The sequence below is a fragment of the Vicugna pacos genome, chromosome 17 (assembly GCF_048564905.1).
Source record: "Vicugna pacos chromosome 17, VicPac4, whole genome shotgun sequence".
Classification (NCBI taxonomy): Eukaryota; Metazoa; Chordata; class Mammalia; order Artiodactyla; family Camelidae; genus Vicugna; species Vicugna pacos.
The window spans coordinates 49,634,977-49,649,142 of NC_133003.1; the positions used below are offsets into that span (position 1 = coordinate 49,634,977).

Below are 14,166 nucleotides of genomic sequence, written 5' to 3' on the forward strand. Positions count from 1 at the left end.
GTATCTGCACATGGGTTCCTTCTTTTTCTGAGATTGACATAGCAATGCTTGCTTACCATTTCTGATGGGTTTTAAATGAAATTATCTTTAAAATATAGTGTTTGTGTGTGTATGTATATGTACATGTGTACAGATAGATGTATATACGTATATATATAGAGAGATGTGTGTATGTGTATATCTACTTATCTGATGGAAATACATACACATTCGGTTTCTAACCTTCCTGCCTTCCTATCAATTAATTCAAATGTTCTCCTAGCAGCTGACAGCATGTTTAGTTGGAGGAGGTATTTAGTGACATTCCCAAGTTCCAGATTTGGGGCAAGTGTCTGTGCTGGCCAATGGGAGAGCCGGGCCTGGAGCTTAGACTTCGTTCCTGAGAAGAAGCTTCTCATTTTAGCCAGAATCTCCCGCCTGAACTTGTGCATGCATGTCTGAACCGTGCTAACTCTGTTTTCTCCAGGTGTTAGCTGAGGTCCTCACGGGCATCCCTGCGATGGATAACAAGCGAAGCCCAGTTTACTTGGTAAGGGAATCAGTTACTTTTGGCTCACAGCTATGTGGGGTCAAGGGATAGGGAGGGCAGGGTCCTCCACTGTACCCATTTTACAGATGCTAATGAAGCCTCAGTCCGGAGTTTGATATGCATCTGTGCATGCAAAGTAGCTGTAAACTCCCCTTCTCACCCACCAGCCAACAATTACTTTTTCCTGATAATAGAATTTAGAATGTTTAGGGGAAACCCATATCTTCTCTCTACAAGTCAGGCAGTCAAATAGGGTTTGTCTTTAAAGTGGTAAAAGTTAATTTCAGTCCTTTTAAACAGGTTTCTGTAATGAAAATTGTAATTGCCATTTGTAGGTTTAAAGAACTGTCATTTAAATATGTGTGCATGTATGTGTGTATAGTGTCATTTCAAAAATATAACAAAACAGCCTGACTCTGTGTTTGGCACTTTATATACATTATCTTTCTAAGTCACCTCGGAATCCCCATGAGGTTAATAAAGTCTTTCTGTTCCTACAGTTGAGGAAAGCAGGTTCTGAGGTTTGCCTGAGATCTCAGCTTTACTAAATGTCAGAGCTAGAATTCCGAATCAGGACTTCAGAGCCCAAGTTCTTAACCTCGATGGTCTCCTGACTGTTTAAGTCTCATGACAGTCCAACCATATGGATTCATTATTGTTACCTTCCCCATTTTACAGATGAGAAAACTATGGTCAAGGTGAAGAGAGTGGTTTCTTGCCCTCTGCAGTGAGATCAGTGGTGGAGCAGGGATCTGAACCCATGTCTTGTGTGGAGTTCTGCCCCCTATGCATGTTCTAGTCCTCTTGACCTGTTTGGGAGGGGAGCACTTTCCTGACTTGACGTGGAGGCCACTGGAGCTGCTGGGTTTTTTTGTGACTATGCTCTCAAAGCATCCCTTGAGCCCTGGGCTGGGGAGTGGAAGGCCTCCCCTGCACAGAGACAGTCAGGACCTGTCCCTTTGCTGAATCCCCAGAGCTCTGCCCCTTGGGGCACCGGCCCCCTCTACTGCAAAGAGGTCAGTTTGGGCAGCTCAGATGTGGTTCAGGACAGTTTGGGACAGTTTCTCATATGCTGACAGTTTTCTCAGAATGCGTCACCCAACCTTCCTCTGGGGCTCCCTGGGTGAATGTCACAGGAGAATGAGCCTTTTGAGACACTTGTGGGAAATTTTCTAGAAGGCTTTTTGGGTAAATGGTTTCTAAAAATATGGGGGAAATAATTTTTTAAAAATCTAGTTTCTTTCTCTTCTTCTAGTCCCAGATACAGTCTCTTATCATCTCCTGCTGCAGGACCTGTAATTAATTGTACATGTAGTTAAGATTCAAGTCAGAGATGAAAACTGCTGCCCGGTATGGTCCAGGATGGGGGGAGTAGGGATCTCCCCAACCCTCAGGAACGTTCATGGCTGCAATGTCTTTGGAGGTCCTTGGGTGGTTTCCATCAAAATTTAAAATGTATGTACCACTTGTACACTAGGGAAATGCACACAAGTGAGGAAAGACAGATGGACCAGGATGTTCGCTGCAGCATTAGGTGCAGTGGTGAAGCGCTGCTGACAAGTGAAATATCTGTCAGTTGGGAGGTGGTTAAAGAAATGACAGTGTGATCACACACAACATGGAAAACCATGAAGTTGCTTATAAAAACACTTTATACATTTGTAAATATTTATAATGAGGATAAAGATATAATATGATAGAATTTGACATACATGCATGTCTATGAAATTGTCCCCCAAACCAGATAATGAGCATGCGCGCTCCCCCAGGAGTTGCCGCTTCTCCTTTGCACGCCTCCCCCCACCCCTCCCAGTCCCTGCCACCCCCCGCAGCCATCAGTTTGCCTGCTATCACTGTACAATTGTACAAAAGTTTCCAATTTCTGGAGTTCCCCGTAAGTGAAACCGTAGAGAGTGTGTGTGCGCCCTGCTGTTGTCTGGCCTTTCCAACTCAGCACAGCTGTTCAGATACGCACCCGTGCTCTGTGTGTGTGTTGGGAGGTCTTAGGCGCTAAGTGATGTCCTAGTGTGCGGATTTGCCACCGTTTGTCATTCACCTGTTGATGACATCTAGGGTGTTTCCAGCGTTTGATTCTTACAAATAAAGCATCTGGTACCTCTGTGTGGGGGTCTCAGCGTGGACATAGGCATTCGTTCTATTGAGGTGTAATTCACACTTTTGAGGTACACACAGTGTATGAGTTTTGACAAATGTAACCACCATACTCAAGATGTGGAATGTTTCTGTCATTCCAGAAAGTTCCTTCAGGCCCCTTTACAGTCAGTCCCTCTCCCCCACTTCCAACCCCCAGCAACTCCTGATCTAATTTCTGTCAGATAGTTCTGTCTCTGCTGGAGTTCAGGTGGGTGGAATCTAGAGCGTGTGCCCCTTTGTCTCCGGCTCCGTCCACTTGGCGTGGTGCTTTCCCGTTTGGTCCGTGTTGTACATATCGGCGGTTCATTCCTTGTACTGCTGGGGAGTATTCTACTGTACGCGTGTCCGACCATTTGTTTATCCGTTCACCAGTTGCTAGATATGTGGGTTGTTTCCAAGTTTTGCTAATTCTGAATAAAGCTAACATAAACATTCTTATTTTTCTTTAAATGAGAAAGACATATATTCTGACAGAGAAATATCTGCAAGTGAGAAAAGCAAGTTCAGCACAGTATGTCGTGGGATTCCCATCTTTGGTAATAAAGAGATCAATGAATTAAAAAATCGTAACTTATATTTTCTTATTTATTTGGGGCTAGTTATAGTATCTACCTGACAGGGTTTAGTGAAAAGTTAAATATATGTGAAGTACTTAAAACGATGACTAGAACATAGTAAGCACTATGTGTGGTGACTATTACTTTCATTATGAAAACTCTGATTTTAATAGCTCTTAGGAGGTTGCTTGCTATTATCATAACTTTATATATAACTAAAGTGATTTAACTGTGAACTTTTATAGCAGAAAGTCTAGAATAATATAATCCAAACTGTTAGCAGGGCTTACCTTTGGAGAATTGAAATGGCAGGAAAGATTAACTTTTGCCCTAAATCTTCAACTGCTTCTATTTTAGTTTTTAACAAAAAATGTTTTCTATAATATTGGTGATTTTGTAATAATTTCTGTTTAATTAAAAATTTTAGGGGCATAGGGTATAGCTCAGTGGTAGAGTGTGTGCTTAGCATGCACCAGGTCCTGGGTCCAATCCCTAGTATTTCCATTAAAAATAAATAAATAAAACCTAATTACTTCCCCCCTCAAAAGAAAAAGCTTAATTTTTTTTTTAATTCAAGTAACCTAACTGCTTGGCTTAGAAAATTTTAACAGCACAAGGTAGCAACTCCATGCCTCTTTCCCTGGCCTCTGCCCTCAGGGATGACTTCTTCCTTAAAAAGCCCTTTTCATTATAGACAACTTTAGACGTACACAGAAGTAAAGAGAATATAGGAGTCTCTGTTTGTTCATCCCATCAGTGATCAACATGCTTTTCTTTCCTTTTTCTCTGCCCCTCCCCAGCCACTCCATGCTTTTATTTCTTTTGCACCCCAGACCTTTTTGTTTGTGTATTTTAAAGCAAATCCCAGATATTATGTTATTTCATCCATAAAATATAGTTTAATTCCTTATTATCATTTAACTACCTATTCCATTTGTAGGTTTCCCAAATCATCTCAGAAATTGGTTTTTAAAGTTGGTTTGTTTGAAGCTGGATCTAAGTAAGGTCCACATGTCACCTTTGGTTCTGTTTCTGAAGGCTCCAGGTCTCTAGCTGCACCCCCTCCCCCCTCTTTCTGTCTAGCATCGCATTTTTGCATAAAGTGGGTCACTTGTACCGTAGATTGTCTCACATTCTGGATTTTTCTGATTGCATTTTGTGGTAGCCTTGACTTGTTTCTCTCTTCCTCCTGTTTCCTGTGACCTGGTTGTCAGCTCTTGAGACTTGATTAGAATCATGGTCAGCACTGCTTCTGGATGGCTCTGTGTACTTCCTGTTGCATCACAACATGATGCGTGCGGCAGATTGCCCTACTTTCGGTGCTGAGATTCATCAGGGTCCAGGTGGAGTTGCTGAGTCCCTCCATTACTAAGTTCCCTATCACTTTGCCATGGAGTGTTTTTATTATTTTTTTAATGAAGGTACTGGGAATTAAACCCAGGACATTGTGCATGCTAAGCACACGCTCTACCACCCCACGCCCCCCACCTCCCCACCAAGGAGTGTTCTTGAGGAAGGTCAGCATCTCCTGGTGACCCTTGTTGGACAAGATCCACAGTTTCATTGGAGGTGGTGATGTGGTGAGCGTCTACTTCCACTGTTCTTTCAGGGCGATCACTCTGAACAGTTTCTGATTCTGTTTCAGATGCTAGTAACCTCCACATCTGTAAATAATACGCTTCTACTCCTTTTTAACTGATTTGTCAACTTTAAACACCATTACACTTTTTAAAAAGATAAACATTTAAAAAGGCAGAGCTTACGTGGCAGCTTGAGGTTTTTAGTCTCTGGGTATTTAATTGCTGATGGTGTTAGATGTCTAAGTATTTTAGGACCTTAGATGACCCATTTTCTCCATGGGGAAACTGAGTCAGGGTGGGGGCTGTTCTGTTTTGTTTTTAAAGCAAATATCAGGACCCATGTCTGATAGTCTCTGATAATCTTTTATTCTGAATTATAACTGTATTTGTACAAAAACCTGTATGAAGCCATAAAAATTTAGCTTTACATTTAATGAGTCACTTCTGTTAAAAATAATAAAATCATACAAAAAGGAAAAGACACTCAGCCAAAAACTAAGTTCATGTGTACAATTTGTGAAAACATTTATGAGACACTTACTATGTGCCGGGTACTGTTCTTGGTGCTTGGATACAAAGGTGAACAAGCTAAAGTTCCGCCCCTCGTGGAGCACTCATTCTGGTGGGGGAGAACAAATGATATTTAAGTAAATGAAAGCGTGTGTAATTTGAGGCTGGTGGTTAGTGCTATGAAGAAATGGGAAGTAATGTTAGGGGATAGAGTTATGGAGTCAGAGGAGGGCTCTTAATGATCAGGGAAGGCTTCTTGGTAAAGGTGACATTAGAGCAGAGACTGAAGTGAGGGACCAGGACATGGTAAAACTCAAGGGAGGTACATTCTAGACAGCGGGAACAGCAAGTGCAAAGGCCCTGAGGCAGGATGAGCTTAGGGGCTTCCAAGACAGAAGGTAGAGACAGAGTGATTGAGTACACTGAGCTAGAGGGAGAGAAGGAAAAAAGAAGATAGGATAGGTTGGCAGAGGCCAGATTGTCACAAAATCTGGGGTTTCTGAAGACCATTGTTAACAGATGGGAAGTATTACGAGACATCAGGAACTCTTGATGTTATTTCTTCAAATATAAGTGCAAAACAGGCTTGTAGAATGGTTGTTAAATATAGGAAAGTATAAAAAACAAAATAGAAATCATTCTGGAGATGACTACTACTAACATGTGACACCCTGCCCTCTGGTGTTTATGTATGTCTATATACACATGGTTTATGTTATTTACATATTTATATTTAAATATATATTTATATTTTATATTATTTATAGCATGGATTTTCTTCATTTTTGCATTTTGTATACTATGAAATATTATATATAATGCATATTTTATATAACAAAGTGTGTTGAAATATTTCTATATAAATATTTTATATAGTTTTTAAAATGTTATATATTATAGATAAATATGTTACATATTTGTATATTATATAATATAGTGATATAAAATATTTTATATAGTTATGTTTACTAATAAAAGACTATATCTATGAAATATAATTACAAATATGTACATATATAACATATTGTTTAAAGTATACAGTATGTCATATGTATATAAATGTGTATATATGTAGAATATACATGGAAATTTTATATATGAAAGTTATATTATTCACACAAATAAATATACCAAAAATATAGACACAAATATAAATGTTTCATATGTTAATATAATATATAATAGATTAATGCAGTATTATATCAATTGATATTATACCTAATTATATTACATATTAATTTCCTATATTTAATGTATTTAATTGATATTAGTATTTAATATATTTGTAACTTATTTATATACTTACAAATAAGTAAATATATGCATATGAAACATTATGTAACAATTTGTTATACACATATACTTATATATTTGTATAGAAATATATTCATTACTATTTATATAACATATCTTCTGTTTTATGCATAGTTCAGATTTCTGCTTTCTAAGTAGCATAAAATGTTATAACATGTAAATACAGAATTTATAAAATATAAAAATATACATAATAATTATTTATGTAGTAAATCTCCTATTAAATATACATGGGCCAGAATGCTACAGCCTAAAATGTTTATTTTATATCACAAGAGATTATTCCTGTAAATGTTAATAAGATAAATTATTAGTGTAAGGAAAGTGCTCAGAATGTGACAAGTACTGTATAAATGGTAGCTATTATTACTATTAATTATTATCACTAATAAACTACTGAATATTTACTTTAAGTATCACACTAGCGATATGAGTGTGCTATGGAATGACCTGTATCTGTGAGGAATTTAACAATTCTCCGGTTCTTGGCTGTTTTAACTTGTTTCTGTGGTCCTTGCAATTAGTTTTTAAAAAATCCTGTTTGTTTTCTGAGTGTTTGCAGGCCCGGTGCAGTCCTGGAGGTGGGTGGGGCACATGTGGTGGGACCCCCAAACCCCTGCACCTCACACCTGGGCGTTTCCACTCTTCTTCCCACAGAAGGATCTACTCCTCAGTGAAATTCCCAGCAGCAGCATGTCGCTCTGCTCCAGAAAGGCGGGCGTGGAGAAAGTGATGGCCAAGGAGATCTGTGAGAAATACCTGGAGAAGAGGGCAGGGAGGCTGCCGGAGGCCTGCGGGGAGGCCTTGGCCGTGGCCGTCTGCCTCTGCCTGCGGAGGCGCAACGCCAGCCTGGCGGAGGTGAGTCTGCCGCTCAGCCTCTCCCCAGCGGTGAGCCCCGTCCTGGATCATCTGGGCCTCACTTTCCCGACCGCATGAGTCTGCTGTACCAGGCCCTCGGTCACCATCCCTTCACTGAGAAGTGATTTCATACACGAGGGCCGTATTTGGTTGCAAGTAGCAGACGTACTTTCTCCGAACCTGCTTCATTCCTCCTCCTCTCTGTATGCCCTTCTCCGTCCCCTCATCCTCCTGGTCAGGGCATACAGTTATACTCTTTTACGTGTCATAGTTCTGTGTTCACTGAGAAGCCAGGGCTCCAGGTCCCAATTCCAGCCTCTCAGTGAGAGAACCTGATTGGCCTAGCTAGGGTCAAGTGTCCACCCGGTCGGCCAATCAAGTAAGGTGAGAGGGGGTGGGGTCCGCTATAGAACCCTGGTGGCCAGGAGGTCGAGCCTGGGAAGGTGGCGGGGCCAGGTGCCAGAGAAGGGGAGCATTCCTTAGCCCATGGGCTGGTCAGACACCCCAGAAATCAACCACCACAGCAGATAAAACCTTTTCCTATGGACGCAATAGGGAGAGGTGGTTTCCATGGTAACAGGTGTAAATTTGGGGACCAAATTTGCTAGGTTTTTCTGAGGACAAAATAACTGCCTGGGTGGTCTCTTAGAGGTCATCCAACTGAGTGATTTTCAAGTGGTGTCTGGCAGAGAGGGGCGCCTTGGGAGTACCTGCTGGGAGGAGGAGGGCGGGCGGTGGGGAGCTGTAGGCCCCACCCATGACTCCAACCAGAAAGCCACTGCCACTTCTCATAATTGTATTGGGTTCTCAGTATTTTATTTGAGGAAAGGGTTTGGTGGCTGAGAAAAAAATCTTCAAACACCGCTGCTGTAGCCCAAGCTTCCTATTTTATAGCTGGGGACGTCGGAGCCCAGAGAGGAGGTGAGGCCAGAGGGAGTTTTGGTTAGAGCTCTCTGGACTCCTGGCTCAGGCTCACGTCCACCATCTCACACTGTGAGGTGGTGGGAGCTGGAGACCAAGTCATTGCTCTGCGCCTGGGCTGTGCTCCAGCTGCCTAAGTGCCGCAGTGTTCAGTCACTCTTTCAGCAGTTGTGTGCTGGGCCCGGGGATATATCGGGAAAGTAAGCAAGCCCAGTTCCACTTTCCTGGAGTTCACAGACGTTGTGCAGAAACCATCTGGGGAGCTCTGGAATAGTGTCTAGCGGGGGCCCTACCCCAGCCTTTGGCGAGGAAGTGATGTGTAAGCAGATGAAGAGCAATCCAAGCAGAAGGAACAATTCATGCAAATAGCCTGGGGTGAGAGATAGCCTGGATGGTCAAGGGCCTGGAAGAAGGTCAGACTGGCTAGAACACAGAGTACATGGGGCAGTGGCTTGCCATGAGGCGGCTCCTGAAGGAGGAGTCCCACAATAGAGGGCTTTGCAGGCACAGTTAGGATTTTGAGGAAGTCCCTGAGGGTTTTAAGGAGGGGAGGGACATAATTGGATTTATGTTTTTAAAAGATCTCTCTTCCTTAACCACTTATTCTTTAATTCAGCTTTTATTACTTCATTCATCTCATTCTTCATTCATTTCATTCTTTTGTTCAGTGTATCAGTTAAAGTACATTCAAAGAAGCTGCTATAATGAGGAGTCTCCAAAATAAGTGATATAGAAGTTTATTCTCTTTAGCTTAACAGTTTGACTATAGGCAGTCCAGAGCTGATGTGGCAGTGCCTCAGTGTTGGGAATTCAGGTTGCTGTATTGTTTGTTGCTCTGCTGTCCTTACATGTGGCTTCCATTTCAAAGTCCAAGATGGCTGCTGTAGCTCAGGCCATCACATCTGCATTCCAGCTATTGAAAGGGGGTTAAAAAGAAGAACATACCCTCTTCCTCTTAAGGTTGTGACCTGGATGTGCAAATATCACTTTTTCTCACACTCCTATTGGCCAGAACCTCGTTACATGGTCACACCTAGCCACAAGGGAATGTAGTTTTTAGCTTGACAAATATTTATCAGGCATATACTGTGAAGATTTTTCTGGAGAGGTGACATTTGAACTGGGTCTTGAAGGATGAGGAAGCAATTGCTATGTAGAATATAGAGGATAGGGCACTCTAGGGGTACAAAGAGGAATGAGAAATGGTCCTTGTCCACAGTATTTCACAACCAAGCTAGGCAGATTAGAGATCCCCTAGGTCATGGACTTGATATAAGCAGATTTGGGTTCAGTGATCAGCTCTGCCACTCACTGACTGGGTGACCTTAGGCAGGGAAATTAACCTCTCTGATCTTTAAATTTTTTCTTTATAAAAATTCATTGTACATCACATGTCAAATGTGCTTTGTAAATTGTAAGGCACCGAGCAGATAAGATTTGTTATGTTTACTAAGGGTATGTTTATGTGCCATTTGTGTGTGTGTGTGTGTGTGTGTGTGTGTGTGTAAAGAAATATTCCTTCCCCATCTCCCTATAATTTTCCTAACCTCCCTAATCAGAAAAGCCCACAAGGGCAACATCTGTATTACTTAGGGCATTTCTAGTTGAAAGTGATAGAAACTCAACTCAGATTCTTAGACACAGACATGTTGTGGGACACAAGAGTGGCAGGTCGGTGACACCGTGTAGCACTGGTTGGTAAAAGAAGTTACCAGCAATGAGGGAGGAGAGTAAAGTTTATTAGGTCCTGCTGCCATAGTCAACAGTGGCCACACAGACAAGGGGTGCGTGCCTGCGTGAGCACCAACGACTGGTTGTCAGTATGTTTTATAAGGTAGGGCCACAGGGTGCCTGATTGGCTTGTGCACAAGTCTGATTGGTTGTAGGTGAGGTAAGAGGTTTAGGGTCCATGAAGGGCAGTGGGGTTTGTGACTCTGATAAGGTGGGCTGAAACAAGCCAGCCTGAGCTGTTGTGAGATTAGGCATTACCTGGGGCTACCAGTTTGTCAGGGCAAACACGCCCAGTGAAGAATGTACTTTACCTGTCGAGGAATGGCAGGCAGACAGCTGAGAGCCCAGGAATGGGGGTCGTTGGACTTTGAAGGACCCCAGATGGCCCCAGCTGGCAAGACAGAGAGAGGAGAGACGGAGAATATGAATGAGTGAATGAATGATTTATTGACTCATTTAATCAAACCGCAGGCAGGACAGGCATTGCTGGGGCAGTTTAGACCCATGGTCTCAACCAGCAAAGGTGCAGCTATCTGTATCTCTGTTCCTGTGGCTCTCCCTCTCCGCCCCTAGCCTCTGTTTTACTCTGTGTGGGGGTTTCATTTTTTTCCTGCTGTAAATGGGTTTTCTGTGTAAGGTGGGGAGTCTGGCTCTGCCACTAGAAAAGAAAGAAGAGCCTTTCCTCAGTAAGCTTTAAGTGGAAGAATCCCAGAGAGGATCAGAATCCCTCTCTGGGATTCTTATTGGACTGCTTGGGTCACATGCCCAAATCTGGACCAACCATTAAAGTCAGAGGAAGGGAATACTGTGATTGGCCCACCTGGGTCATGTGCTGGGGTGGGTGGGGGCAAGACCAGCTCTTTCCCTAGGAAAGATGCTGTTCTTCCAGGGAAAGCAATAAGCATTTAATTCTCCAGTGTCTCTCTCCCTCCTTAGGCCTAAGAGAACTGTTAGATGTTTAATTGCAGGAGAAGCTCTTGACCAGTGCTCTCGTCTGTCCTCCCCAAGGTGTGTGGCTCTGTGGCCGCTGTGGAAGAGCAGCTGAGAGGTCAGGAGACGTCGCTCCCTTGGAGTGGGCTTTCCGAGGGCACAGACTCTTCCTCCAACACCCCGGAAGAAACGGATGACGTGGACAATTCCAGCTTCGAAGCCTCCTGCTCCATGAGGGTGGCTTCCAGGGCTGGGGCTGCCGCTTCGCCTCCCGCAACAGCGAATGGGGATGGCAGGCTGCCGGCAGGCGGGGAAGTGGAAGCTGACTCCTCCTCTGATGCCTGTGCTGGTCCAGAGCCTCCCCAGGATGGTAAGCATGTGGTCTGAGTGCTTATACATGTTCATTTATGTCCCTAACTCAGCCCACCATTTATTCCTTCTCTCCCTCATTCACATGTTCATTTGGTTATTTAGCTGTTCACCTACCAGCTGGCTGAGCAAAGAGAAACTTGAGGCAGTCATCCTCCCCCTATGTCTAGTCCATCACTCAGTCCTAGCCATTGACCTTAATATCCCTCAGCTCCATCTGATTCCCTGCATTGCTTGTCCTCACAATCCCCCAACCCTCATCTAAGCCACTCTCTTCTTGCTGGATGGCTCCGTGTGTCCTCCCTGATGCACTCTGGCCCCTCACCAGTTCTTTCTCCAAGGGCCAATGAGAGTGGCTTTTAAAAGCAACTCATGTTTAAAGCCCTTGTGTGGCTCCCCATCGTACTTACAGACCAAGTCAAAACTCTCCCTCTGGACCAGCAAGACCAGGTGTGATCTGTCGCTGTCCACCTTGCTATCCTCACTTTACAGCTTGCCACCTGCTTCCAAAGATACCCTCTATTTCTGCCTCTAGGGTCCAAATACACCAGGTTTCCTTCTGAAATAAAAATTCAGGAGGCCTTTACAATTCAGGGTCCCCATCCCCTAGAAAAATGTGGTTCTGTATCTCAGGCTCTGACCTCTCTTACTGTTCCTCCTCCCACAAGGAGGTGAGAGGAAGGAGAGAGAGAGGGTGTAAGCTTCATTCCAATCCTGCCCCCTCACCAGGGGAGAAGCCTGGGAGCCCTTCCTCTCTGAAAGGTGGTGGGGGCAGGTGGCAGGGCTTCCCTGCAAAGGCAGAAGCAATGACAATGCTTGTTCTTCTCTGGGCCTGATGCAGAAGCTGGATTTAAGTGAGAAACTATGACCAGGTCTGGCTTTCTAAGAATTATAACAATAATAACAATTTCCAAATACCCTTTATTCAAGTTGCTTTTTTTTTTTAACTTCGTATTGAACTTCAGCTACAGAGACTTCATGGAAAATTGAGATCAATGAGGCCAAAAGGAAACTAATGGAGAATATCCTCCTTTACAAAGAAGAGAAACTGGACAGCGTTGAGCTTTTTGGCCCCTGATGACGCAAACACAGCTGAGGACCCTTGTCCTCCATTGGAAAGATGAATGTCAAATCAAGAAAAAGATCTGAGGCAGAGTCAAGATCTCCCAAGATACACAAATATCAGTTTCCCTGCGGGGAGAGAGACACTTCCGTTTTACCAGAGTGAGTTAGGAGAGACAGGACCTCAGCTTTCAGAGACACAAAAATCTATGATGCCCTCTTCCTTTCTGGGGTTTGTCAGAGCCCTGGGCATCAGGAGACTGAGGTGGAAACGCTAGTACATGGGCCCAGGTTGTGGGTGATCTTGCGGTTCCGGGGAACGTGTGACTGTAACCATCCCAGCAGATGCCATGGCCCGGCTCTCACTCTGGACAACTGACAGGGCATTCTGAGTGCCAGTGCACTTTCCAAAGTCAAGATCTCTTGGTAATATTTGCCACCAACAGCCTGCAAACTTCCATGACCTGAAAGACTGTCAACTTATGTCCCAGTGTGATTCTACACTCCCTCCTCAAGGTCTCAAGTTTTACGAATACCAGCCACCTGGCGGAGGGCTCTGGAGGTTTTCTGCTTTCTCTTTTGGAAATCTTGCAACCCATGGATATTTATTGAATGCCCGCTCCGCACCTTTATCCAACCATACCACTAATGCCAATATTTTTAAAAGAGCTTTTATTTAGAGACTATGTATTATTTATGGCTGGATGAAGAACTGGAAGAACTAGTTTCATGTTTGATTGTGCTGCTCATTAAATCAGTCATTTAATTTCTGGAACCTCAGTTTCCTTGTAAGTAACACGTGTTCATTCTCCTTCCCTGGACTGTTGGGAAGAGCAGGTGAGACGTGGCTACAGAACAACTTTGAAAATGCACTTGTCCTGTTTTATAACATAAATAAATAAAAAGACATTAAATGTTTATTTCTGCCATGTACCTAACATTTATGCAGTGGATCTATTTCTGAAAAGTCATGTCGTAAATCTTTTTGTGAAATGCTATTTTAAATTCAGTGTGTCCTATTTTAAATAATCCTAATATAGTGGGTTCTTTCTTTTTCTTTTTCTAAATAAAAATACATTGGTAAAGTCAGCAAATATCCTGTAGTTAGTTTTGTGTCCAGATGAATTTGTTCGGAGAAGGTGCCCTGCATCCCTGAAGGGTATCGTGGGGTGGCTAAGAAGTTGGATGCTGGCTATAAAATGTTGGTTGTTAGTAGTTGCATGATCTTGGGCCAAGTTAGGGAGTTACTCTGAGCCTCTGTTTTTTCATCTATACAATGGGGAGAATAAAAAGTGCCTGTTTCATAGGTTTGTTGTCAGGACAAGGGGCAGATTCTGCCTGGTGGAAGCATTCAGCAGTCCCCCAGCAAGGTCAGTTTTGGACTGATATGTAACAAAGCCGGGTGGGCTCCGGCCCCGGTGGACGGTGATCTGTACTGACACCAGTGTCTTAAGCGTTGGTGGCTGTGAGGATTCAACTAGAGTCAGTGTTAAGTGCTCCAAACAGGACCTGGCATGTGGTCAGCACCTTAAAATTATGAGCAGTATGTTTCCAGGGCTTTTTGAGCAGTAGAGCACTAATGCCAGGAGGGTTATGTTATCCAGACATACTGGAATTTCCAGACCAGGGCTTCATATATTTCTGAAGAGAT

The 14,166-nt window shown here is 43.3% G+C and overlaps 1 protein-coding gene across 1 annotated transcript in view; it reads left to right on the top strand.

The window, feature by feature from the left end:
- IRAK2 (interleukin 1 receptor associated kinase 2) overlaps window positions 1-13,433 on the top strand; it is a 52,155-nt gene extending 38,722 nt beyond the window's left edge. The window contains exons 10-13 of the mRNA XM_015241415.3: window positions 467-529; window positions 7,302-7,502; window positions 11,163-11,454; window positions 12,419-13,433. Of these exons, the coding sequence (XP_015096901.2) occupies window positions 467-529; window positions 7,302-7,502; window positions 11,163-11,454; window positions 12,419-12,531 (669 nt within the window). The 3' untranslated portion in view covers window positions 12,532-13,433. The remainder of the gene's footprint in view (window positions 1-466; window positions 530-7,301; window positions 7,503-11,162; window positions 11,455-12,418) is intronic.
- Window positions 13,434-14,166: the final 733 nt, after the last annotated feature.